Source organism: Geotrypetes seraphini, chromosome 7 (genome assembly GCF_902459505.1).
Source record: "Geotrypetes seraphini chromosome 7, aGeoSer1.1, whole genome shotgun sequence".
Taxonomy (NCBI): Eukaryota; Metazoa; Chordata; class Amphibia; order Gymnophiona; family Dermophiidae; genus Geotrypetes; species Geotrypetes seraphini.
The window spans coordinates 104,918,093-104,942,788 of record NC_047090.1 but is presented as its reverse complement, the minus strand read 5'-3'; the positions used below and the strand labels follow the sequence as shown (position 1 = coordinate 104,942,788).

General features: G+C 43.7%; 1 protein-coding gene across 8 annotated transcripts in view; it reads right to left on the bottom strand.

The window, feature by feature from the left end:
• The window catches only part of MTA1 (metastasis associated 1), a 428,762-nt gene that overhangs the window by 125,289 nt on the left and 278,777 nt on the right, over nt 1-24,696 (bottom strand). For all 8 annotated transcript variants that reach the window (XM_033951860.1, XM_033951862.1, XM_033951865.1 and 5 more), the window contains one exon: nt 10,695-10,846. In XM_033951860.1, coding sequence (XP_033807751.1) covers nt 10,695-10,846 — 152 coding nt within the window. The remainder of the gene's footprint in view (nt 1-10,694; nt 10,847-24,696) is intronic.

The window sequence follows — 24,696 nt, the reverse complement described above, 5'->3', positions numbered from 1 at the left end:
CTAATTAATTAAATGATGTCATAAACTCAACAAAATGGCCAGTTTATTATAATTCGGGGAGATTCTTGGTTGGTATTCTACCAGTTAGAAAGATGCCAAGAACTCCCAAGGCCTTGAATGTTTAAATTATAAATTATAACCGGTAGTCTTTTTCTTGGCCTTCTTAGGTTTACATCGTAATAATATATTATTTTTCTTTACTTCATCTCTTTTTTGTTTTTTTCTATTGCCCTTTCAGTGTTTTTCACGTTTAAATGTCAACTCAATGAGTAACGTAGGTATGTGAATCTGCACATCATATCTATCATAATTAGATAATAAAGTATGTCAATTCATAGAAAAGTTTGGAACATTTTATACTATTGAATAGCAAGTCCATGGTTTACTGATATTTTTATTATTAATAATAATAATTTATTTATATGGCACTATAAAGGGGAGGTTCTAAGCAGCTCATGCAAATAAAATACATAAAATTAAAAGAAAACATGTTCAAATTAGAAACAGAGTACATTAAGATACCAACCTATCGAATAATTGTGTCTTTAGTAATCTTCTAAAATCTAAATAAGAAGCTTCTAGCATCATTTTTCCGAGCCATGTATTCAATTTGGCGGCCTGAAATGAGAAAGTTCTCTCAAGGAGCTTCTTATAATGACAAGATTTTATGGAAGGATATGTAAACAGATGCACTCTCCGTGTATTTTTATTAGAGTGACTCAAAGAAAAATGAGGGCGCAAATAACCTGATGCCATGCCGAAAACTACTTTATAGCAAATACATGAAAACTTAAACAAAACTCTAGACTCCACCGGCAACCAGTGCAGATTTTTATAGAAAGGAGTGATATGCTCCCTTTTTTTTAAACCAAAAATGAGGCGAACAGCAGTATTCTAGACTACTCTTAATATTTTAAGAATTTTCTTATAAGCCCCTACATATACAATGTTACAGTCATCAAAGAAAACTTAAGAAAGAGGAGGCTTCGTCAAAATACTTCTTAATGGTACGAAGCTTCTAGAACACCTGTTTTTATTAAGATATGATTGATTTTATATTTTTTTTTAAATTTCTATTAATCATATTAATATTTAGGTTTAAGCATAACGATTTAAGTTTTATTATATAAGGCTTTTTATGAATTTTAGTATCTCTATGTTTATCTCTGTTCGTACATGAGTTAATGATATATATGATCATATTAATATTAATTTATGTTTTTATTATTATTACTTTTATTTATATTCATAGTTTATTTAAATTTTGATTAAACGCTTAGCCAAAGGTACAAAGCGTTGTACATAGTAACTTAAAATAGCTGGGAGACAAACATTTTAAATAATTAGACATACACCGACTAAACAAACATACTTATGACATGAAAACATTGGGGGAAAAGGGAAGAACTACAATTTCTTAGAAAGAATACATAAAAGGAATATACAATTAGAAATGGGAACAAGTTAAATAAATACGTATGTAAAAAATCAGTTATAGGCATCTTTAAAGAGAAAGCATTTTAGGCTGTTTTTACATTTCTGCAAGTTTTGTTCAGCTCTGAGGAATAGAGAGAGAGAGTTCCAAATCAAAGGGGCGGTGACTGAGAAAATAAGAGTTTGACGAGTACCAATTATCTTTAGGGATGGAACGTTAAGGGAATGTTGTGAGGCTGACCTTAAAGTTTGAGGAGGGTCATAAGGGATAAGTAGTCTATCTATAAATGCCGGGGTATTAGTTTGCATAGTTTTAAAAGTCAAGAGGGCAATTTTATAGGTAATCCTATGTAAAACAGGCAGCCAATGAGCTTTTTGTAACAAAGGGGTGACGTGATCAAAGTTTTTAGAACCCAAAATAATTTTAATAGCTGTGTTTTGTATAAGTTGAAGACATTTTATATCTTTTAAACACAACCCATTGTATAATGAATTACAATAATCAATTTTAGATATTACAAGAGAATGAATTAAAACATTAAGAGAATTTGTGTCAAGGAGGGGGCCCAAAGATCTAATCATCCTAAGTTTGTAAAAACAGCTTTTGACCAGCGAACTGATTTGAGGACGGAATGAAAGTTTATTATCAATAAGAATACCTAATATTTTGGTTGTTGAAGTTGATTTAAGAGAGACATTGTTGACGGAAACATGAGTAATTAACTCTAAACCGTCTTTCCGTGGAAAAAGCACGGTGCTTGTTTTAGAAATGCTTAGAGAAAGCATATTCACATTTAGCCAATCATGAATTTTAGCTAATTTGAGGTCGATGGTAGAAATATCATTTTGGTTAGTGGGGTCAATGGTATAAAGAAGTTGAAGATCATTGGCATAGGCATATACAGTGAATCCAATCGATGGACAGAGGGTTAAGAGGGGAGCCAGGTAAATATTAAAAAGTAAAGGGGACAGTATAGAAACTTGTGGAATGCCAAAGTTGGAGTTAAAAGACTTATAAATTGAGTTATTGAAATGAACGATGGATACCCTATCAGAAAAGTAGGATTTGAGCCATGCAAGGACTTGATCAGATACACCAATGGATGCAAGTCATTGAAGGAGATGGTGATATATAGTGTCAAATGCGGCAGCAAGATCTAAGGAGACAAGGAGGATATTTCAGAGGATGCTGGTATGATTGTGTCTTTTCAAAACATGTTTTATTCTAGATTCCTGAGGCAGGCCCATTTGGGCCGAAACACAATCATGTCGAGTCTATTGCAAAATAAGAGACTGAGCATCAATTGGTCACCTTTGTTGTTGATTCTTGCAACATTTCTTTTAAACAGGCTGTACTGAAACTAGCGACTGCTACATGAAAGTTTGCTGCTCTGATAGAAAACTATGGACTGGAATAGTCACTACATTATTGGAAACCTGTACATAGGCAATTTTCAAAGCAAATGCACAAGCAGCTGTGCGAGGAACGCAGAGAGAGGGGAGACATGATCGAGACGTTCAAATATGTCACGGGCCATATCAAGGTGGAAGAAGAGGGCATCCGTTGAAGCTCAGGGGTGGGAAATTTCATGGTGACACCAGAAAATATTTCTTCACCGAAAGGGTGGTTGATCGCTGGAATAGTCTTCCACTATAGGTGATTGAGGCCAGCAGCGTGCCAGATTTTAAGAAAAAATGGGATTGGCACGTGGGATCTCTTCACAGAGGAAGTTAGGGGGGGGGGGTCATTAGTGTGGGCAGACTAGAAGGGCCTTGGCCCTTTTCTGCTGTCAGTTTCTATGTTTCTATGAGCAGCATTAAAATTGCCTCCAAAGTACTTTAAGCAGCAGCAAATCATTTCTGAATGAAATGAACAGGGGGAAATAAGAACCTAAGAATAAGGCCAAATCTAATGAAACAAGTATGAGGTTTTTTTTATTCATTATTTTCTTAACCATTATGGAACCATTATTTTCTTAACCATTATGGAAAATTAGATTCTTCCATCAATAATCTTCCTTCTAGTAGAAAAGCATACGAGTCTTGAACCAGTAGGTTATTCACCATTACTCGTGAGTTTGTGTAGAAGGCGTCATCTACATTTTTTTGGCTCTACCTCCTGCATCACTGGGCTGTGCTGTTTCTCCTCAGTTCCCACCTTCTTGGGTGAAACTGCCCATGACTCTGTCCATGAACATAAGAATAACCTTACTGGGTCAGACCAATGGTCCATTAAGCCCAGTAGCCCATTCTCAGTGGCCAATCCAGTCCAAAACCCAAGGAGTAGCAATATTACATACTACCGATACTGGTCAAGCAGTGGCTTCACCCATGTCTTTCTCAGTAACAGACTATGGACTTTTCCTCCAGCCACACTCGTCATAGTGTGTGCTTTCAAAGAAATCGGTGATTGCTTATCACATATGATGTATGCTGAAGAAATAGCCATGCAAATCCATCTTGAAATGGAAGCCATAGAAGTCTGTTAACCCAGGTGCCTAGAACTTGTTAATACAAAAAGGTGATCTGAGAGACTAAAATCATTCATCACCTCAAGGTAATGGGCAAGAACTCTCCTAACATCCAGCACCAAAACTGTGTCCTTTTCCTTCAAACTCATTGCATGGATTGTGGGCTGATATCCTGATTTATATGGAAGGCTCAGGACACCTTTGGCAGAAAAGAAGGTACTGTGCACAGTGAGAAGCCAGCCTCTGTAAATGAGTAAAAGCTTTCTGTACAACAGAGCCTGGAACTCTGAGACCCTTCTTGCTGAGGTGACAGTTACCAGAAAGACCATCTTAACAGAAAGATCCATCAGCAGTGCCTCTTGTAAAGGCTCGTATGGAGCCTTACTGAGGGCCTGCAAGACAATGTTAAGATTCCACATCAGGGACGGCTATCACACAGAAGAATGCAGCTGCAACACTCTCTTCAAAAATCTGGCTACATTAGGATGGGAAGCCAAAGTAACTTTCTCCACTCAAGCTCTAAAGCAGGCCTACCACCTGCACTTTGAGGGAATCAACCGCCAGGCCCTTCTCAAGCTCATCCTGAAGAACTTTAGGACCATGGACATCGGAGCCTTAGCACACCAGAGCTGAAACATTTTCCAAGCCTTAGCATAGGCTGTGACAGTCTGGTTTCTTAGATCTGAGGAGGGTAGCTATGACCACCTCCGAGTAGCCCTTCTGCACTAAGGTCACACGCTCAAGAGCCATGCTGTAAGCCAGGGACAATTGGACCCTGTGAGAAAAGAGTTTGATGAATTGGCAGATTGAGATGTTTGCCTCTCTGTAGCTGAACCAGATCCAAGTACCATAGTCAACATGTCCAATTTGGAGCAGCCAGGATTACCAATCCTAAGTGGGCTGCTATTCCTCGAATGACCCAGTCTATCATGCTTGCGCTTCCAGGCTCAAATCCTTGGCTGAAAATCTAAGAGATTTTTTTATTGGCTGCCAACACCATCAGATTTAATGTTGGATGACCACAGCATCTCACAATGCTGTTGAAGGCTTTCCAGGACAAAAACCACTCCCCCGGATCGAGGGTCTGCTGGCTGAGGAGATAACCTGCACATTGTCCACTCCTACTACATGTGTTGCTAATAGAGCTTATTGGTGGACTTCTGCCCAGTGAGACAACTGGGCCAATAGTCTCAACAGAGCACCCTTGGTGCCTCCCTGTCTGCTGATGTATGCCACAGCTGTGGCATTGTCTGAGAAAACCCTGATCGCTTTGCCTTCCAGGGTGTTCTCCAATGACTTCAATGTTAGACGAATGGCTTACAACTCCAATCTGTTGATGGGCCATTTCCTTTGAACCACCAGCCACCATTGGCCCTGAACTGAATGACCCTCATAATGCCCCTCCCTCCCCAAGCCTTAAAGACTGGCATCTTTTGTTGGGATCACACAAGTGGAATGCAGAGAGGCAAGCCTTTGGCTGGAGCCATCAATGCAAACTTTGACACACCTCCACTGTCCAAATCAGTGGCAACTGGAGAGAATCTATCTGCGGAGACCAGATGGACAATATCATGTCCTAGAGAGGGTATACATAAGCTTTCGCCCAAACAACCTCTATGGTCACTACCATTGACCCCAGCACCTGTAGGTAGTGCCAAGCCATATGAGTGACTTTGCCAGGATCTCCAAAATCTGGCTTCTTAGCTTCAGTTTGTGTGGCTCTGGAAGAAAAACATGGCCTTCTGCTGCTTTGAAGTGGATCCCCAAGTACTCTAGGGATTGTGCCGGCTTCAGTTGGCTCTTCTGAAAATTACTGATCCAACTCAGGTCCTCTAGCAGTTGAACAACTTGCATCACTGTTTTCTTGTTGTCGGCCTTGGATGAAGCTCTGATCAGCCAATTGTCCAAATATGGATGCACCTGGATCCCTGCCTTACTCAAATACACTGCTGAAACTACCATCACCTTGGTAACGGTAGGAGGTGCTGTTGGCAGACCGAATGGAAGTGCCAAAAATTGGAAATGTCTCTCCAGCACATGGAATCTCAGAAACTTCCTGTGACCCAGAAATATGCAAGTAAGCCTCTGTCAAATCCAGCGAGGCTAGAAATTTCCTAGTGCCACAGAAGCTATGACCAAACGCATGGACTCCATCCAGAATTGAGGCATTTTCAGTACTGCATTGACTGACGTCAGATCCAGGATTGGCCTCCAATCATCTGAGTCTTTCTTGGGCACGATAAAGTCCATAGAGTATCTGGACCAAGCCTAATCCCTTAGTCAGAATGGGTTCTACAGCTTGAATATCCATGAGACTTTTCAACATTGCTCAGACCTTGGTCGCTTTCTCTGGTTGTCCAGCTGGAGAGTCCACAAATAAGTCCACTAGAGGATGAAAGAATTCAAGCAAATCCTCGCCCAGCCCTCTCAGTAAGCCGACAACCTCTATTCTATCCGAGGGAGTTTGGTGACTGGCCTGGCGTCATTGGGACTTCTTGGAGGCTGCTGCTGGGCAGGAACCTAAGGGTTGAATTCACCTGAAGTCTCCAAACTTAGGGTGATGATCTGCCACAATGGCCATAAGATCATCCAGCTCTTTACCAAAGAGCATTTGGTCTTTGAAAGGTAGTCTGCTCAACATAGCTTTGGAAGCAAAATCTCCTGTCCATTGCCTAATTCACAGCATTCTATGGATGGAGCGTGAATAAGCAGAGACCATGTTTATGACCCTGAACATGTCATAGAGAGAATCTGCTACATAATCCACCCTGAAATTAGCAACTGCGGCTAAGCATTATCCTCTTCTGATGAAGCCTGACACAATATAGTATGGCAGGTGCCTGAAACAAAGGAAGCTGTTGCTACTGCCACCTTCAGCCCCAAAGTCAAATCCTCAAACTGTCTTTTGAGGACTAAATCCAACTGGCTGTCTTGTGCATCCTTCAAAATCATTCCACCTTCACTAGGCAGAGAAGTTTGTTTGGCAACCTGTGCCACCAGCTGTTGGAAATCAGGAACCAGCAGATACAACTTTGTCCTATTCCTGGCAATCTGCAAGGGACCCTCCAGAGACTCCCAATGCTCCATTAGCATCACTATAATGTCATGATGTGAAAGAAAAAAAAAAGGTGTTTTGAGGCTTAGAGCTGCTCATGACAAAATGCTGAGCAGCAGAGGTCTATGTGGGTTCAAGCTTCAATACTCACAAAGATTCTGTGATGACCTCCAGCAAAGTCACTGGCTTAAAAAGGAGTCACACCATTGGATTCTCCCCTTGGTCCAAGGCTACCACAGACTCCTGACTTTTAGCTCCAGCCTGAGACCCTGAATCCTCCAAAACTGAAGATTCATTTTGAGGGAGAAAAGGGCTTTGATTCTGATACCCAGTCACCCTAGTCTTTCTCCAATTAGACCTCTGGTTTCTGCAGATGAACCTTCAGAGGTAGCACTGCATTCTGTGAGGGTAAACCCCAATGTGCAACAGCTGGCATGAATCCAGACAGTGCAGCTAGAACCCAATAAGCTATATAGAATTCTAACATAAGACCAACAAAGACAGGGGTAAATCCCTGAACAGGATGTCATAAGGACATCTGCAGAGACTCTCTGTCTCCTCATGGCTCTAAAGGTGTCCGTGCATCTGCACTTTGTCAAAGATGCCATGTCGCTATCCAAGGGCTCTGGAAGGGATTTTTGTCCCAAAAAACAAGCCACCTGCAACTCCATTGCCCTAGAAGGACCAGAGGGGGCTAAGCCCAGTGCTCCAACCCCCCTCACATGGAACATGGACACTTCTCATTCAGCCATCCAGTGCAAATCTGGCATTAATCAGGGTAAAACAGCCTGAGGAGTCCATCTCTAATGATTTTAATCAAAATCAAGGTGTTTTGAGGTAGAATGAGGTTTTTAAAATCGGATTGAAAAATCCAAGATGGATGCTGCAGCAGCATTTTGGCACCAAAAAATGGTCTGGTAGCACTAAATAAAACATAGAAACATGATGGCAGATAAAGGCCAAATAGCCCATCTAGTCGGCACATCCACAGTAACCATTATCTCTTCCTCTCTCAAAGAGATCCCACATGCCTATCCCACCCCTTCTTGAATTCAGACACAGTCTCTGTCTCCACTACTGCTTCTGGGAGATTGTTGCAAACATCTACTACCTACTACCTATTTGTAAAAAAGTATTTCCTTAGGTTACTCCTGAGCCTATTATCTCTTAACTTCAACCTATGCCCTCTCATTCCAGAGCTTCCTTTCAAATGAGACTTGACTCATGCGAATTTACAAGTAGGTATTTAAACGTCTCTATCATATTTCCCCTCTCCCGCCTTTCCTCCAAAGAATACATATTGAGATCTTTAAGCCTGTCCCCATACACCTTATGATGAAGATCACGCATCATTTTAGTAGCTTTCCTCTGGACCGACTCCATCCTTTTTATATCTTTTTGAAGGTGCGGTCTCCAAAATTGTACACAATATTCTAAATGAAGTCTCACCATATTCTTAGACAGGGGCATCAATACCTCCTTTTTCCTAATGGCCATACCTCTTCCTATGCATCCTAGCATCCTTCTAGCTTTTGCCATCACCATTTAAACCTGTTTGGCCACCTTAAGATCATCATATACAATCACACCCAAGTCCCACTCATCTGTCATGCACATAAGTTCTTCACCCACTAAACTGTACAGTTCCTTCGGGTTTTTGCAGCCCTTGCATTTCTTAGCATTAAATTTTATCTGCCAAAATTCAGCCCATTCTTCAAGCTTCACTAGGTCTTTTTTCATGTTATTCACCCCATCTGGGATGTCTACTCTATTGCAGATTTTGGCTTCATCTACAAAGAAACAATCTTACCTGACAGTCCTTCAGCAATATTGCATATAAAATGTTAAAAAGAACAGGCCCAAGAACAGAACCTTGAGGCACACCACTGGTAACATTCTTTTCCTCAAAGCGATCTCCATTAACCACTACCCTCTGTCGTCTTCCACTCAATTAGTTCTTGACCCAGCCCATCACTTTGGGGCCCATCCAGAAGGCATTCAGTTTATTTATTAGACGTCTATGTAGAACACTGTCAAAGGCTTTGCTAAAATCTAAATATACCACATCTAGAACACTCCCTCTATCCAATTCTCTGGTCACCCAGTCAAAGAAATTGATCAGATTTCTTTGACAAGACCTACCTCTAGTGAATCCATGTTACCTCTGGTCCTGTAATCCACCAGATTCCAGAAACATCACCATTCTCCGTTTTAAAAGCATTTCCATTAATTTGCTAAGTCAGATTTACTGGTCTGTAATTCCCTACTTCATCCTTACTTCCACCTTTGTGTAGAGGGACTACATCCGCCCTTCTCCAGTCCTCCGGTACCACACCCGACCAGAACTTTCCTAAGTTCCTTTAGCACCCTCAGATGTACGCCATCTGGCTCCATTGCTTTGTCTACCTTTAATTTAGCCATCTCTTCAATAACACAACCCTCTAAAAAGGTACAAAGAAATTCAGGAAAGGGTTTCTGAGAGGTAGGGAACCCAAATCAAAGCCCTAGAAACCTCTAAAAATGCAATTAAAGAATACCCCCGCCCCCTAATGTTTCCCATAGACTACAATGGACTATACTCATGTTTCAGATGGTTGCTTTCCCCTGGGCTGGTAGGGTTGACGTTTTTCGCATAACCATGCTGCTTCAAAGAACTCGCAAAGGCATTCTCTTATATCTCACTCCCAAGATAAAATCTTAAATTTGTTCTCAAAGGTTTGAACTATTTGAAATCTCTGAGCACTCTTCAACTTCTTGTACAAATTTGAATTTCGGCCTTTATAGAGGCATCTGGTGTCCATTATTATTATTATCTCTTTGTACTGCCAGTCAGACCATAAGTTGGACTGAGACCCCAAACTCCCACAGCTCCACATGTGTCATTGGGGGGGGGGGGGGGCGGGCAGCACCTGGTACCTGATAAAGTCCTCAGGACTGACAAGGAGCCACACAGCCTGCGCTCAAGCTCTGGAAATAATCAGGAGTGAGCCTTGCTGCTAGGGGATTGGTCCCTGAGTGTTAGTGAAGGCTGGTTAGATAAGTGCCCTGTAAAAGGGTTGCCCTTTCAGCTACAGACTTCTGACAGAAGAGTCTGTCTTCTCCCAGGCAGAGCTGCCCCAGGAAAAATGGGAACCTCTGAAGCACCAAGAAGCCTCAAAATCAGGATAAAATCTCAAAAACAATAAAACCAAAATCAGAGCAGATTAAAAAGGCACCTTCAACTCGCAAGTAGAAGGAAAAACTGAGTAGAAACAACACAGCCCAGTGATGTAGGAGGCAGAGCCATAAAAATGTAGATGACACATTCTATACAAACTTGCAAGTAGATGTGAATAACTCACTGGTTCAAGACATCTTTTGTACTAGAAATGAAGTTTCTCAACCCAGTCCTCCAGACACACTTGGCCAATCAGGTTTTCAAGATATGCACAATGAATATGACTGAACCAGATTTGCATAGAATGGAGGTAACTTAATTTTTCTGCATGCAATTATCTCATGCATATTCATTTGGATATCCTGAAAACATGACTATCTAGGTGTGTCCAAAGGAATGTTGAGAGCCCCTGATCAAGTGATTCACTATTTTAAAACAATCGCTGCTGGAGTTAACTATCAGCCATGTCTTCTGAATATTGTGTAAGGAACTTAATTCACTATTCCATCTGATATTCAAAGATATTATACAATTTTTAATCATGCTAAGCAGGCAGTATAAAGGCATACACACATACCATATTATTGCGGTTTGGCCCCGGTCGCTCTCCATCTAATCGTGTTGGCATTTTCAAGCCACCGTATTTCTTCCAGTATGTCCAACAGGATGCACAAAGACGACACTGCATGTTAGGAGGACCCCAAGAATACCACTGGTAAGACTGTGTGGCTAAGGATAGCAAGTTAAAGAAAATCCTTAAAACAAGATTGTTAAAGGCTAATAAAGTTTGAAAAAGAAACATTTCCTGCTAAACAAAAACTGACAATGACCACTACCAAATAGAGCAGAAATCATCATTATGGTATACTAATTTCATATTATTTATTTTTCTCAGCCTCTATATCGATACTGTATTTATTTTCTTATGACCTGAAAGTTGTCAGGAGAAAGAAAACAGGCATCTAGTAGTTCAATTCAAATTAACATATAGTTTATTTTACCAGAAATACATAAAACCTAATAAGCACATTTTTTGTCTCATATTTTCTTTTCGGCATGAGGAATTCCAGAAGATTGGAACTAGAGAATGACACGGTGAAAAAATTGGTCCCCGTCACCGCCCCGTCCCCGTCTCACCATCCTCTGCACCGCCCCGTCACCGCCATTCCCTTCACCGCCCCGTCACCGCCACTGCCACCCCATTCACCGCCCCGTCACCGCCACTGCAACCCCATTCACCGCCCCGTCACCGTCACCGCTGCATACATAAAAGCCTCAAACGGGTACGATTTTATATACTTTTCTTTATTTACGTATAAAGGAAACATTCTTTAAAACTTTAAAACTTAGTTAAATATTAGTTAATAACTATACAAAAACAAAACACGCAGAGAAAAAATTAATTAATATAAATTCTCAAAACTGACACATTTTGATCACTAAATTTAAAATAGTTATTTTTCATACAGTTTTTCAATCACTAATCTTCCACCACCCCTGGGGCTAGCAATGCAAAAACAAACACGACATGTACTTTAAATGCTTACAATGTTAGCCTACATGGTAAGTAGACGCGGGCCGCTGTACCTAATCGCGGCAAAGATCTCCCTGCCGTGATTAGCATAGTGACCGCGGCTACGGCTGCAAGTCTCCCCTCCCCCCAGCGATCACGGCAGGAGGGCACCCAACCCCTCCTGTAGACCCCCCCCAACGGCCCTCCCGACAATCGCAGCAGAAGGGTACCCAACCCCTCCTGCCGGTCCTCCCAATGGCCTCCCCTAAGATCGCCGGCAGGAGGGTACCCAACCCCTCCTGCTGGACTCCCCCCCAACGAACCCTCCCACCCCGGAACACCCTTAGTCTTACTTTCCAAGTTGGACCGGACGGCTCCTCACACGTATGGCCAGCAGGCTTGCCTCCGTCCAAATGAGGCGGGCCCGCCCCTACCCTGCCCAACCCACAGGATCCTAGGGCCTGATTGGTCTAGGCACCTAAAGCCACTCCCGCTATAGGAGGGGCCTTAGGTGCTTGGGCCAATCAGGCCCTAGGATCCTGTGGGTTAGGCAGGGGAGGGGAGGGGCGGGCCCGCCTCATTTGGACGGAGGCAGGCCTGCTGGCCAGACGAGCGAGGAGCTGTCCGGTCCAACTTGGAAAGTAAGACTAAGGGGGTTCCGGGGTGGGAGGGTTCGTTGGGGGGGGGGGGTCCAGCAGGAGGGGTTGGGTACCCTTCTGCTGCGATTGTCGGGAGGGCCGTTGGGGGGGGTCTACAGGAGGGGTTGGGTGCCCTCCTGCCGTGATCGCTGGGGGGGAGGGGAGACCTGCTGCGATCGTCGGGGGGGCTGTTGGGGTAGGCAGGAAGGGATGGGTACCCTCCTGCCGCGATCGTTGGGGAGGGCTGGTTCTGTCGGCATGAAGGGCTGAGGGCGATCGTCGGGGGGGGGGGCGGGTTCTATTGGCAGGAAGGGTTGATCTGACAAATGAGGAGCACGGTGAAACACAGGTAAATAGCGGTTCCTAGAAGGGGGGACATTGGCCTGCGGGGACAAATCTATTCACCGTTTTTGCGGGCGGTGAAAGGATTTGTCCCCGCGTCTGCGGCGATTTGCTAATGAGGTCACCATAACCCGCAGCCAAACCGCAGCCACGCAGCGGTTCGCTGCGGGGATCGCTCCCCGTGTCATTCTCTAATTGGAACCTATTAGAATCTATCCTTTAACTTTAGGAACAGGACCAGAATTAACATACTTAATCTTGCCTTAAGATCTACAGAATCTAAACAGCATTGATGCAGTGACTTAGTGGGAAGAAAATTTCTTATACAGCATCCAGTGATGTAGTTCACCTTCAAAAAGAATTCTAGTTGTTTTGCAATTAGTTGAATAAATTAAGGATGTAACCAGGCATCAAAAAAGAAAAATGATAAACATTGCTAATGTTGTTTATTCCCTAGCTTCCTAGTATAGGCCACCATTCTTCTGCATAATTCTTATTAGCTTAATTTGGAGGGACACAGTGGCATAGTAAGGTGGGAGAGGACCCACCCTGGCTGCTATCTTGATGGGTGTGCCGCCTCTCCTCCTCCCCTTGTGCCTCTAACTCCTTGCCGGTGGGAACAGCATCTCCAACTTGCCTTAGCTCTCCCTCTTAAGTCACTTCCTGGTGCCAATTTTTTATACCATCTTTCTGGAAGTCTTGCGAGTCGTTATACCTGCTGTGTGTCCAGAACTACAGTGGGGCATGTTGGAGGTGTATTATGGGCGGGCTTTGGGCAGGCTTAGACTTGGGACATCTTGTGGCAATAATCAAACCTTTTCTAAGACATCCTGGATGGAACTTAAGATGCTCTAAGCTAGACCTATTTTAAAAGCGTCTAAGTGCCAAAAAGGTACTCAAACTGACCAGATGACCACTGGAGAGATTAAGTTAGACACTCCACACTTCCCCTGTAATCACAGACCCCTCCCATCCCCCAAGATTTTGAATGAAAAAGTAAATACCTGTCTCCAGAACAGAAGAATCTGGAATGGGAAAGCTTACTAGAACATCACACAGGTGTCTTAAGTATCCTGGTGAGTGGGCTAGTGAGCCAAACAGAGGAGGACTCATAAGCAACTCTAATAGTGGGAAGTGTAAGCCCACCCAAATCCTTCTATATTGCCATATAGGTGCCAATTGCAGCCAGGTGGATATAGTATATTGGGGGGGGGAGTTTTGGGGGCTCAACATAAATAATAAGGGGAATATGATGAGATGTACTTCTGGCACCCTTTATGTAAAGTTTACAGCAATGCCCTCTAAGACAGTGTTTCTCAACACGTGGTACGATTACCCTTAGGGGTTTGCAAGTCACTTGTTGGGGGTATGTGGCACTGGCCACTGCCAAGGATATTGCCTGCCTGCCTGCTTGCCCCCCCCCGGCCAAAGCCATTGACGGGGAACCATCCTTCCTGCCCGCCCCCTCCTCCGAAGCCACCACCAGGGATCCCCCCTTCCTGCCTCTCTCCCTTACTTGCTCGAGCCGCACTCACTTCCTTCAGGGAACTTGTTGCGGGACACAAAAATAGTGGATCATAAGCTGCATGTAGCTGACCTGGAAACTTTCTCTCCAGCATCAGAGCTGACGTCACAGGGAAGGTTTGTGGGTCAGCCACATGCAGCGTGTGAACCGCTGCTGCGCATCCTGCAACAAGTGCCCTGAAGGAAGAGAGTGCAGCTCGAGCAAGTAAGAGAGAGAGGGAAAAAGGATGGGGGGGGGGGCGTGGAAGGAGTTTTTTGGGACATGAGAGGGGCACAATTTTAGGACATAGGCTGGAAGGCATGAACTCAGGGAAAGAAGGAAGGGAGGGGGCATGAACATGGGACACAGAAAGAAGGGAATAGAAAGGGAGAATTGTTGGGCATGAGTGTGTGAGTGAGATGAAAAGAGATGGTACACATGGGGAAAGGAAGAAAGAGGAAAATTGGGCATAGAGAGAGAGCCATGCATGGGGAATAGAAGGATGAGAGGGAGAAATGTTGGATATGGTGGTGGAGGGGATGCAAGGGGGAGGAATGTTGGATATGAGTGTGTGATAGAGGGAGAGATTGGGCATTGTGCTGGAGAGGGGTGATAGAAGGAAAAATGGGCTTGGGGCTGGTAGGCAGTGGTAAAAAATGTTGCACATGATCTGGGGGATGAGAGAGGGGAGAAATGTTGGATGTGGCTGTACAGGGAGTGGGAGAGATGCATCCTGATCTCTCTCACTCTTTCCCCACTCCCTTTGCAGCAAGGGAAGGAATGAGAGAAGGACAGTGAGAGAGAGAGGAAGATATACTGCTAATGGGGGTGAAGGAGAGAGGAAGAAAAATTGGACTCATGGAGGGACACAGAAAGATGTTAGTTGGGTGAAGGGAATGAGGACCAGAGGATAGGAAGCTTGCAGGAGGGAGAAAGAAAGAAATATTAGATGCACAGTCAGAAGGAAGTGAAACCAGAGACTCTTGATATCACCAAACAAAAGTAAGAAAAATGATTTTATTTTCAATTTAGTGATCGAAATGTGTCAGTTTTGAGCATTTATATCTGCTGTCTATATTTTGCACTATATTTGTCTATTTTTCTATAGTTGTTACTGAGGTGACATTGCATATTTTAAAGTCATCTGCTTTGATTTCTTTGAGAAAAAAACGAACATAAATGATAATTAACATTTTCTCTGTGAACAGCATGCTTTGTGTTTTTTTAATTTTGCGGTTACCATTATGTATTAATAAGATTATATTGTGTGTATATGAAAAATGGATGGAAAAAACTAATTACAACTAGTACTATTATTATGGGGGGCGGGTTTGGGGCGGAGTTTGGGCAGGGGTATTTGGCTTGAAGAAGTTGAGAAACTCTGCTCTAAGGTACCCCACTGCTCTACTGTATATCTATATAGCCAGTCCATTACAATGCTGTTCCCTCCCACATCCAAATTATCTGCATTAGGACATTTGAACTCCTCTTTTATAGCTAGGAACGAAATTGATAGGAGGAGGGGAGGGGGCTCGTGGAGTAGGGCAGTCCTGCACATGCTCAGTAAGCTCAAAAAGCTTACTTTAGCTAGGGGAGAATCCGACCTGATTTGCTCAGTCAGAGACTTCACCATCAAGTGTGATTGCATTCCTCTGCTGTCTACAGAGAACACCTGTTACAGGTAAGCAACCTTGCTTTCTGGCACCAGTATCTCTCCCACATCTTCCTTGATGTAGCAAAGAATTTATTTAATCTCTCCACTATAGCCTTGTCTTCCCTGAGCACCCCTTTACCCCTCAATCTCTAGAGGTCCAACTGGTTCTTGTCCCAGCTTCTTGCTTCTAATATATCTAAGTTTTTATGATGCAATCCTCATTTCAAGGTCTCTCTTTGCCTATCTTATCAGAACCTTGCATTTGACTTGCCATTCCATATGCTGTTTTCTCTTATCTTCAGTTGGATCCTTCTTCTATTCTTAAGAATTTTGTTTAGCTGTGATAGCTTCCTTCATCTCACTTGTTAATCTTGCTGGCTACTATCTACTACCAATCTATCCTGGAAAAGTCCAGAATAACAATTGTAACTTAACGCATTCTTGAATATATGTACTGCAATGCTACTGGAAATGTCCAGTCTTCTAACTTGTAATCCGCTTAGAACCGCAAGGCACAAGCGGAATAGAAATCACTAATGTAATGTAATGTAATGTTTGGTCTTCCTTCCTCCTTTTAATACATGGAGTATATCTTGTCTGCGCTTCCAGGATTAATTTTTTGAATAACTTCCACACATGATATAATTTTTTTTACCTTTGCAGCTACTCCTCTAAGTTCCTTTATTACCATTCTCCTCATGTTGTCGTGGAGGAGCATTTTCAATAGGATGTGTAAGTCAGACTTTGGACGTTTCTTGCAAGATTTCCAAAGTCATAGGTGGAGAAACAACCATTTTCAAAGCTAGCATCACTGCAAGATATCCACATGTTTAAAAAAAATAACTTAGTCACCAGGACGTCCAACCTTTAGGACATCCAACTTTATTTGACATTTTTGACAACAGGAGGGTCAGCGGGGGTTCGGCTGGGAGGGGGGAGAAGCAGTCTGTCTCGTGCTCCATTACCTTCTTCGGGCAGCAGTAGCATTTACAATTCGCTGCTGTTGCCGGCTTCAAGCCTTGTTCTCTGCCGGGTCCTGCCTACTTCCTGTTTTCATGAAGACAGGACCCGACAGAGAGGAAGGCCTGAAGCGGGCAACAGCAGTGAATTGTGAATGCTGCTGCTGCCCGATGAAGTTCAGGACATCAGGACATCGGGGAAGGAGCAGGGAGAAATCGGCTGCTGGTTTGGGGGTGAGGGTAGGGAAAGAATCGTGGAAGTGGAGAAATTGGCACGATGGCTTTGTGGGGGCTAGGGGGAGAGAGAAAGAAAGGAAAAAATAAAGAGGGGGGGCCAGGGGGAGAGAGAAAGAAAGGCAGAAATAAAGAGGGGTCAGGGGGAGAGAGAAAGAAAGGCAGAAATAAAGAGGGGGTCAAGAGGGAGAGAAAGAAAGGCAGAAAGAAAGAGGAGGGCCAGGGGGAGAGAGAAATAAAGAGGGAGGCCAGGGGAAGAGAGAAAGAAAGGCAGAAATAAAGAGGGGGGCCAGGGGGAGAGAGAAAGAAAGGCAGAAATAAAGAGGGGGTCAAGAGGGAGAGAAAGAAAGAGGAGGGCCAGGGGGAGAAAGAAATAAAGAGGGAGGCCAGGGGGAGAGAGAAAGAAAGGCAGAAATAAAGAGGAGAGCCAGGGGGAGAGAGAAAGAAAGAGGGGTGGGGGGCAGGAGAAGAAAGAAGAAGGACCAGAGACTCATGAAATCACCAGACAAAAAGGTAGGAAAAATGATTTTATTTTCAACTTAGTGATCAAAATGTGTCCGTTTTGAGAATTTATATCTGCTGTCTATATTTTGCACTATGGCCCCCTTTTCCTAAAACGCAATAGCGGTTTTTAGCGCAGGGAGCCTATGAGCGTCGAGAGCAGCGTGGGGCATTCAGCGCAGCTCCCTGCGCTAAAAACCGCTATGGCAGTTTAGTAAAAAGGGAGGGGGAATATTTGTCTATTTTTGTATAGTTGTTACTGAGGTGACATTGCATAAAGTCATCTGCCTTGACCTCTTTGAAAACCCGCGGAATATAAATGATAATTAACATTTTCTCTGCGTACAGCGTGCTTTGTGTTTTTAAAATTTTATTGTTGGTAGATCATTTTAACTTGGCCACAAAGGTAAGGGGGAGGGAGGGAGGGGAGCTGCTGAAAGACATCTAGTAATCCTTGCAGGCTTGACTGTGCAGGGAATTATTTTTGTAAAATCATGTTTTGTTATGTGACTGGCATTATCTAGACTTTAATTTCTATGAATGAATAGAATGAAAAGGATATAAAATTACTTGCTTGCGGGGACCGCGTGTTCCGGCTCACACACGGAAGGAGGGGGTGAAAGGGAAAAAGTTTCTCTTCCTTGGAAATAGATTCTGAAGTGACCTCATCAAAGAAGACCAGCACCAAATGTACAAGAAATCCCTTAAACAATGTCAAAAGAGCCCAAAAGAGAAAACTGCTACTGCCTTGAGACTCCATTATTGAAGGAATCAACTTGAAATCACAGAAGAGACAGGAAAAGGTTAAATGCCTCATGGAATCCTCAGGTACAAAACACAAACCAAATTGTGAATGAAATCAGAGCAGATAGTAAGAATTATAAAATTGATGTCATTATCCATCTGGAAAAAAAGGCGTACTAGAAATAATGCCTCAGCAATACAATTTTCAGAAGTTCTATTTGCTCATAGTAAGGGAGAAGAGAGACTGCTAGTGATGGTGGGGGGACTGATAGAAGATATGAAAGAAGGGTGGTAGAAAGGAACAGATGGTAAAGGAGGGAGGGAAGGGTGGTGGTGGAAAGGAATAGAACAGACATTGAAAGAGGGTAGAGAGGAACAGACCCTGAAAGGAAATGTGGAAGGCAGAGTGGGGAGAAGACGCTGGAAGGGAAGAAGACAGATGCCAGACTATTGGGGAGCAGAGGGAAGAAGATGGGTGCTAGACGGGGACGGTGACGGGGCGGTGAATGGGATGGCAGTGGCGGTGACGGGGCGGTGCAGAGGATGGTGGGCCGGGGACAGTGCAGTGACGGGGACAGATTTTTTCCCCGTGTCATTCTCTAATGTGAACCATGCAATCCATGAACCTGAGCCCATACTGAAAAACGTTTCCATTTTGCTTGATAAGACTTCTGTGTAGCAGGACGCCTTGCTGCTAGAATATTTTTGACAGATTGTGAGATCAGAAGATCAGTTAGGAATGAGCTCTCAATTTCTATGCCATGAGACTCAGATTGCGTCGATTGGGATGCAGTAACTGGCCATTGTGTTGAGACAGCAGGGACAGATGGTCATCCAAGGGTATTGGGGGCGCATCTATAATAATAATAATAATAATTTTATTTTTTATATACCGCCTAACCAAAAATGGTTCTAGGCGGTTTATAAAACTAATCATACAGTAAAGAATACAATTTAAAAGGAAAATACAATTCTAAGCCATAAACAATAAATAGGAACTGATCCTACAGTGGAGAATATGATTTAAAAGAAAAGTACAATTTAAAAGAATGGTTCTGAACAGTTTACAGCAAATAAGAACAGATCGTACAGTAAAAATGCAATTTAAAAGGTGATACATTGCATAAAAGAAGCATGGAATTTTTAAAAGAGAAAACCAGTTAGGATACAAATTTTTCAAATAGTTGGGTCTTCAATAATTTTTTAAAATCAAGATAAGAAGATCCTAACATAATTTTACCAAACCAACCATTCAATTTAGCACCTTGAAAAGAGAGTTCTCTCCAGAAATCTTTAGTAATGACATAATTTAACAGAAGGAAATATAAATAAACAAACTCTGCGTGTGATCTTATTTGGGTGGTGCAGAGAAAAATGGGAAACAAGGTATCCAGGTGACAAGCCAAAAATAGATTTATAACAGATACAAGCAAACTTAAACAAAACTCTGGCCTCAGTCAGCAGCCAGTGAAGTTTCAAATAATATGGTGTAATATGCTCCCATTTTTTCAATCCAAACATCAATCGAACTGCGGTGTTTTGAACTACTCTCCATTTTCTTAAAATTTTCTTAAAAGCACCCAAATAGATAACATTACAATAATCAAGAATACTTAAAACAGATGACTGCACTAACAAATGGAATGAAGATCTAGCAGTAATGGAAACCAGATCTGCCTGGACCATCTGGGCACAATGAGAATGAGATGTGCTTTGTCTATTAAAACTTTCTGAAGCACCCTGAAGATGAGAGGGAATGGTGGAAACGCATAGAGCAGAGTGTGGTTCCATGTTATTGAAAAGGCATCCCTTGCTAAAGCTTGTGGAGCTGGACGCAGAGACCAGAAGAGGGTGACCTGTGCATTGACTGGGGAGGCGAAGAGATCCACTTGAGGAGACCTCCATTGAAGGATCTGATGTACTGGTAAGGCAACCAGCTGCCTTACTGGAGACTTACAGGGCTGAAGGATAGTTTGAAAATCCTTGCCTTGCTTCCTGAGGGAGTTGCATCTGGACTGAGGCTTAGAAGCAGTGGCGTACCTGGGGGGGGGGGAGGGAGGGGCGGTCCGCCCGAGTGCATGCCCCAAGGGGGTGCACAAGACAGAGCTGAACAGGGACGACGGGGGACCCGCGTGGTTAAATACAACTCAAGCCACGAGGCTCGTCTTCTGTTCCTACCTGCCCTGCCCCGCACACAGAGCCGACTGGAAGTCTTCCCCGATGTCAGCGCTGACGTCGGAGGGCAGGCTTTGCTTAAGCCCTCCCTCCAACGTCAGCGCTGACATCGGGGAAGACTTCCGGTCGGCTATGTGTGCGCGGCAGGGCAGGTAGGAATAGAAGACGAGCCTCGCGGCTCGAGTTGTATTTGGCTGAGAAAGTTGCTAAGATGAGGGCTAGGAGGCAAATGCGGAACACAAAAGGGGGGAGGGAGTGCATTTTTGGACACAAGGCATGAACTTGGGAGAGAGGATGGAGGGAAAGAGGTGGAGGAGGGAGTGCGTTTTTGGACACAGAAGGAATGGACTTGGAAGGGAGGGAAAGAGATGCTGAGGTGGGGGAGGGAATGTGTTTTTGGACACAGAAGGCATGGGAGGGAAAGAGATGGTTGTGTACACGGGGAATGCAAGAAAGGAGAATTTTTAGTCATAGGGAGGGAGTGAGGTACAGACAGTGGCATACCAAGGTGGGGGGGTTGGTCCACCCCGGATTTACGCCCCAAGGGGGTGCACAGCTGGCCACCCTCCAGTGTTCTCCCTAGGCCGGCAAACTGCGGCTCTTTAGCCACTTGAGTGCCACCGCCACCATCGGGAACAGGCCGGCGCCGAGTTCTCCCTGCTTTTCCCTGTGGGGCCGACCAACTCTCGCCGCCCGCATCAATTCTGACGTCGGAGAGGACGTTCTGGGCCAGCCAATCGCTGCCTGGCTGGCCCAGAACGTCCTCTCCGACGTTAGAATTGACGTCGGGCGGCGAGAATTGGTCGGCCCCGCGGGGAAGAGAAGCAGGGCAAACTCGGCGCCGGCCTGTTCCCGATGGCAGCAGTGGCAGCCTATTCCCCAGCGGCGGTGGCAGCATTTTCCCAATGGTGGTGGCATGGGAGAGGGAGGACAGGGAGAAAGAAAGAAAGGGGGGGACAGGGAGCCAGAAAGAAAGAAAGGGGGCAAGGTGAAACAAAGAAAAATGGGGCACGGAGAGAGAGAGAGAGAGAGAGAAAGACAGACATACAGAACGAAAGAGGGCATGGAGAGAGAAAGAAAGAAGGGGGCAGGGTGAAAGAAAGAAAGAAATGGGGCACGGAGAGAGAGAGAAAGACAGACATACAGAAAGAAAGGGGGTATGGAGAGAGAGAAAAAGAAAGAAGGGGGCAGGGTGAAACAAAGAAAAAGTTTGGGGAGGGAATGAGATCTGGAGGAGAGAAGCATACAAGAGGCTGAAAGAAGGGAAGAAATATTGGATGCACAGTCAGAAGAATAAAGTGCCACCAGAGACTGATGAAATTATCAAAGGTAGGAAAAATGATTTTATTTTCAATTTAGTGATCAAAATGTGTCCTTTTTGAGAATTTATATATGCTGTCTAATTTTGCACTATGGCCCCCTTTCACTAAACCGCAATAGCGGTTTTTAGCGCAGGGAGCCTATGAGCGTCGAGAGCAGCGTGGGGCATTCAGCGCAGCTCCCTGTGCTAAAAACTACTATCGCGGTTTAGTAAAAAGGGAGGGGGTATATTTGTCTATTTTTTGTATAGTTGTTACTGAGGTGACATTGCATAAAGTCATCTGCCTTGACTCTTTGAAAACCCGCGGAATATAAATGATAATTAACATTTTCTCTACGTACAGTGTGCTTTGTGTTTTTAAAATTTAATTGTTGGTAGATCATTTTGACTTGGCCACAAAGGTAAGGGGGAGGGAGGGGAGCTGCTGAAAAACATCTAGTAATCCTTGCAGGCTTGACTGTGCAGGGAATTATTTTTGTAAAATCATGTTTTATTATGTGACTGGCATTATTTAGACTTTAATTTCTATGAATGAATAGAATGAAAATGATATAAAATTACTTGCTTGTTTTTATGTGCATGCGCTGAAGGAAAGTGGAAAGAGAGTGGGCTGAGGGAAATGGGGAAGAGAAATGGGGAAGAGAGAATGGGGAGAAGACGCTGATTTATAAATTGACAATTGTACAGAATATTGTTTCTTTTTATACTTTAATATAATAAGTTCAATATAAAACAATTCAAGGCTTGTGTGGATGGAATCAGGTGGTTTGCTGGGATGGGGACCGAGCTTACGGGGATTAGTCCAATAAAATGGTATTTTTTTATTTCTCATTATTTGTTTTATTTTTATTTGTTAATTTGTAAAGTGGTGATTGTTATGTATCAGTTTTTTCAAATTTACATCTACTGTCTTTATATTTTGCACTGTATTAGAGGACATGTGTTACTGTTTTTGTGGTGTTGCACTGTATCCAGGATCTGGTTTCTTGGCTGTTCAGTTTAACTTTTGTCTACATATTTCTATTTTTAGCTTGTGATTATTCCATATTGGGCGAGGGTGTATCTCAGTTCTGTGTGTATGAAAAGAACATAGTTTTCAGTTGGCATTGACTGCAGGATCAACTGACTGCGGGATCTGGCTTGTTTAGTTTTACAATGTATGTGTTGGTGTTCTAGTGCTCACTGCAGTGTTTAAGATGCTGCCTTTTCCTAGGTACACTCTTGTTGTGCGATATGTGGATTGTTACTAAAAATCATAATTTTCATATAGATGGGGGGGGGGGGTCAAAAAATGATGGGCCCCGGGTGTCACATATGCTAGGTATGCCACTGCTTAGAAGAGAGGATACCTTCTGCAAAAATTTTGGATAGGAGTGCTCTTCCATGATTGCAGGCTGAGGAAGAGACAAGTCAGGCTGTTCTGGATCAATAGACAAAAGGTTCCTCCTGGTCCGGCCATGCCCTGGGAGAAAAAGGACCCTGGGAAGAAGAGGACCAAATAGGAGTCTCAGAGCCCCAATCTATATGTGGAGCTAAGTCCACCTCTGGAGGAGGAGAGGGCAGAAGTTCTACACAACCAGGACATTGTTGAGGTTCAAGAATAGGGATAGGAGGTGCAGAGTATGGATGTTGGAAAAGCCCTGCACTGTCCATCATAAACTGCTGAAAAAGGGTGAAAAATTGAACATGGAGAATTGAGACACAGAAGGAGAGTCTGATACTACAGGAGACATAGCCAAACGTTTAAGAGGTACCTGTGGAACAGCAGGAGGAGTAGCAACCCCCTTACTCTTGCTATGGAGTTTCAGCTGATGAGATGCTACAGGTAAATCTTTGATAGCTAACAGGGGAGAGGATCGCGAGGGCCCTGTGGGGACCATGATTACTCTCCCCGAGGAAGCCACTGGCAGAGGGCTGGTCCCTGAGATCTTTTTCGCGGGACGCCCCACTGTAGCCATCGATGGTGGAGAGGGAGTTTTTAGCCCCTGCATCGTCAGAATTTTCTTCCGTTTCTTCTCTTGCGGCACCACCTGTGCTCAGTCTTTCAGATTTGGTGGATTAATGCTACTCTCCCACGCCAGAACTGGAGCGGAGCCCTGAGGGGAGGGAGCTGTAGAGTGCAGCTGTTTCTTCACTAGTAGTTTTTCTGTGCCGGCGGGCATCATCGGAGGTGTAGACATAATAATAATAAGCAGTGTCTCCCCAGTCCGAGCGACCGCTCAAAGAAAAGCGTAGCTGGAAGTCTGTGAAGGAAAAAACAGAGCCACGCTTGCTAAAGAGAACTAGTTGCTGGCGTTCCTGTTTATTTTTTTTAATTATTCTTGATGAAGACAAAAACTGTTGCTGTTAGCTGGCACCGCTAAAAAACTTGCGGTTTGAAGTAGCAGTTCTCCTGCCACTGAAAGCCTTTATGACAGGTCAGGAATTCACTCGTTTCTTTATTTTTATTTTTAGTATTATTGTTTTGTTTTCTATTAACAACCCTAAGGGCAAGAAAGCTAAGGCTTTCCTCACTAAAATTACATTTTATATGTTTAGTCTTTTTTGTTTTTCTCTGAGAAGGGGAGAGTCGCAAATGTACTGGAGCTGGTCAGAAAAAAACTGACAGGAGGAGGAAAGGGGGCTTGTGGAGTAGGGCAATCCTGCACATGCTCAGTAAGCTCAAATGTTTAGTATAGCTAGGGGAGAGTCCGACCTGATTTGCTCAGTCAGACACTTCACCATCAAGTGGGACTGCATATCCCCTGCCTGTCTCCGGAGAAACATATTTAATACAGATGAGTCAGAGAAACAAAAAAATCTCTAATACTCGAAGATGCAATGGTGTGAGTCGGAAAAATCTGAATATGAAGATAGGTCTCCGTTAAATCCAGGGAGGCTAGAAATTCTCCTGGCACTACTGCCGCAATGACTGAACCGATTGTTTCCATGCGAAAACAAGGCGCTTTCAGCACTACATCGACAGATTTGAGATCCAAAATCGGTCTTCAATTG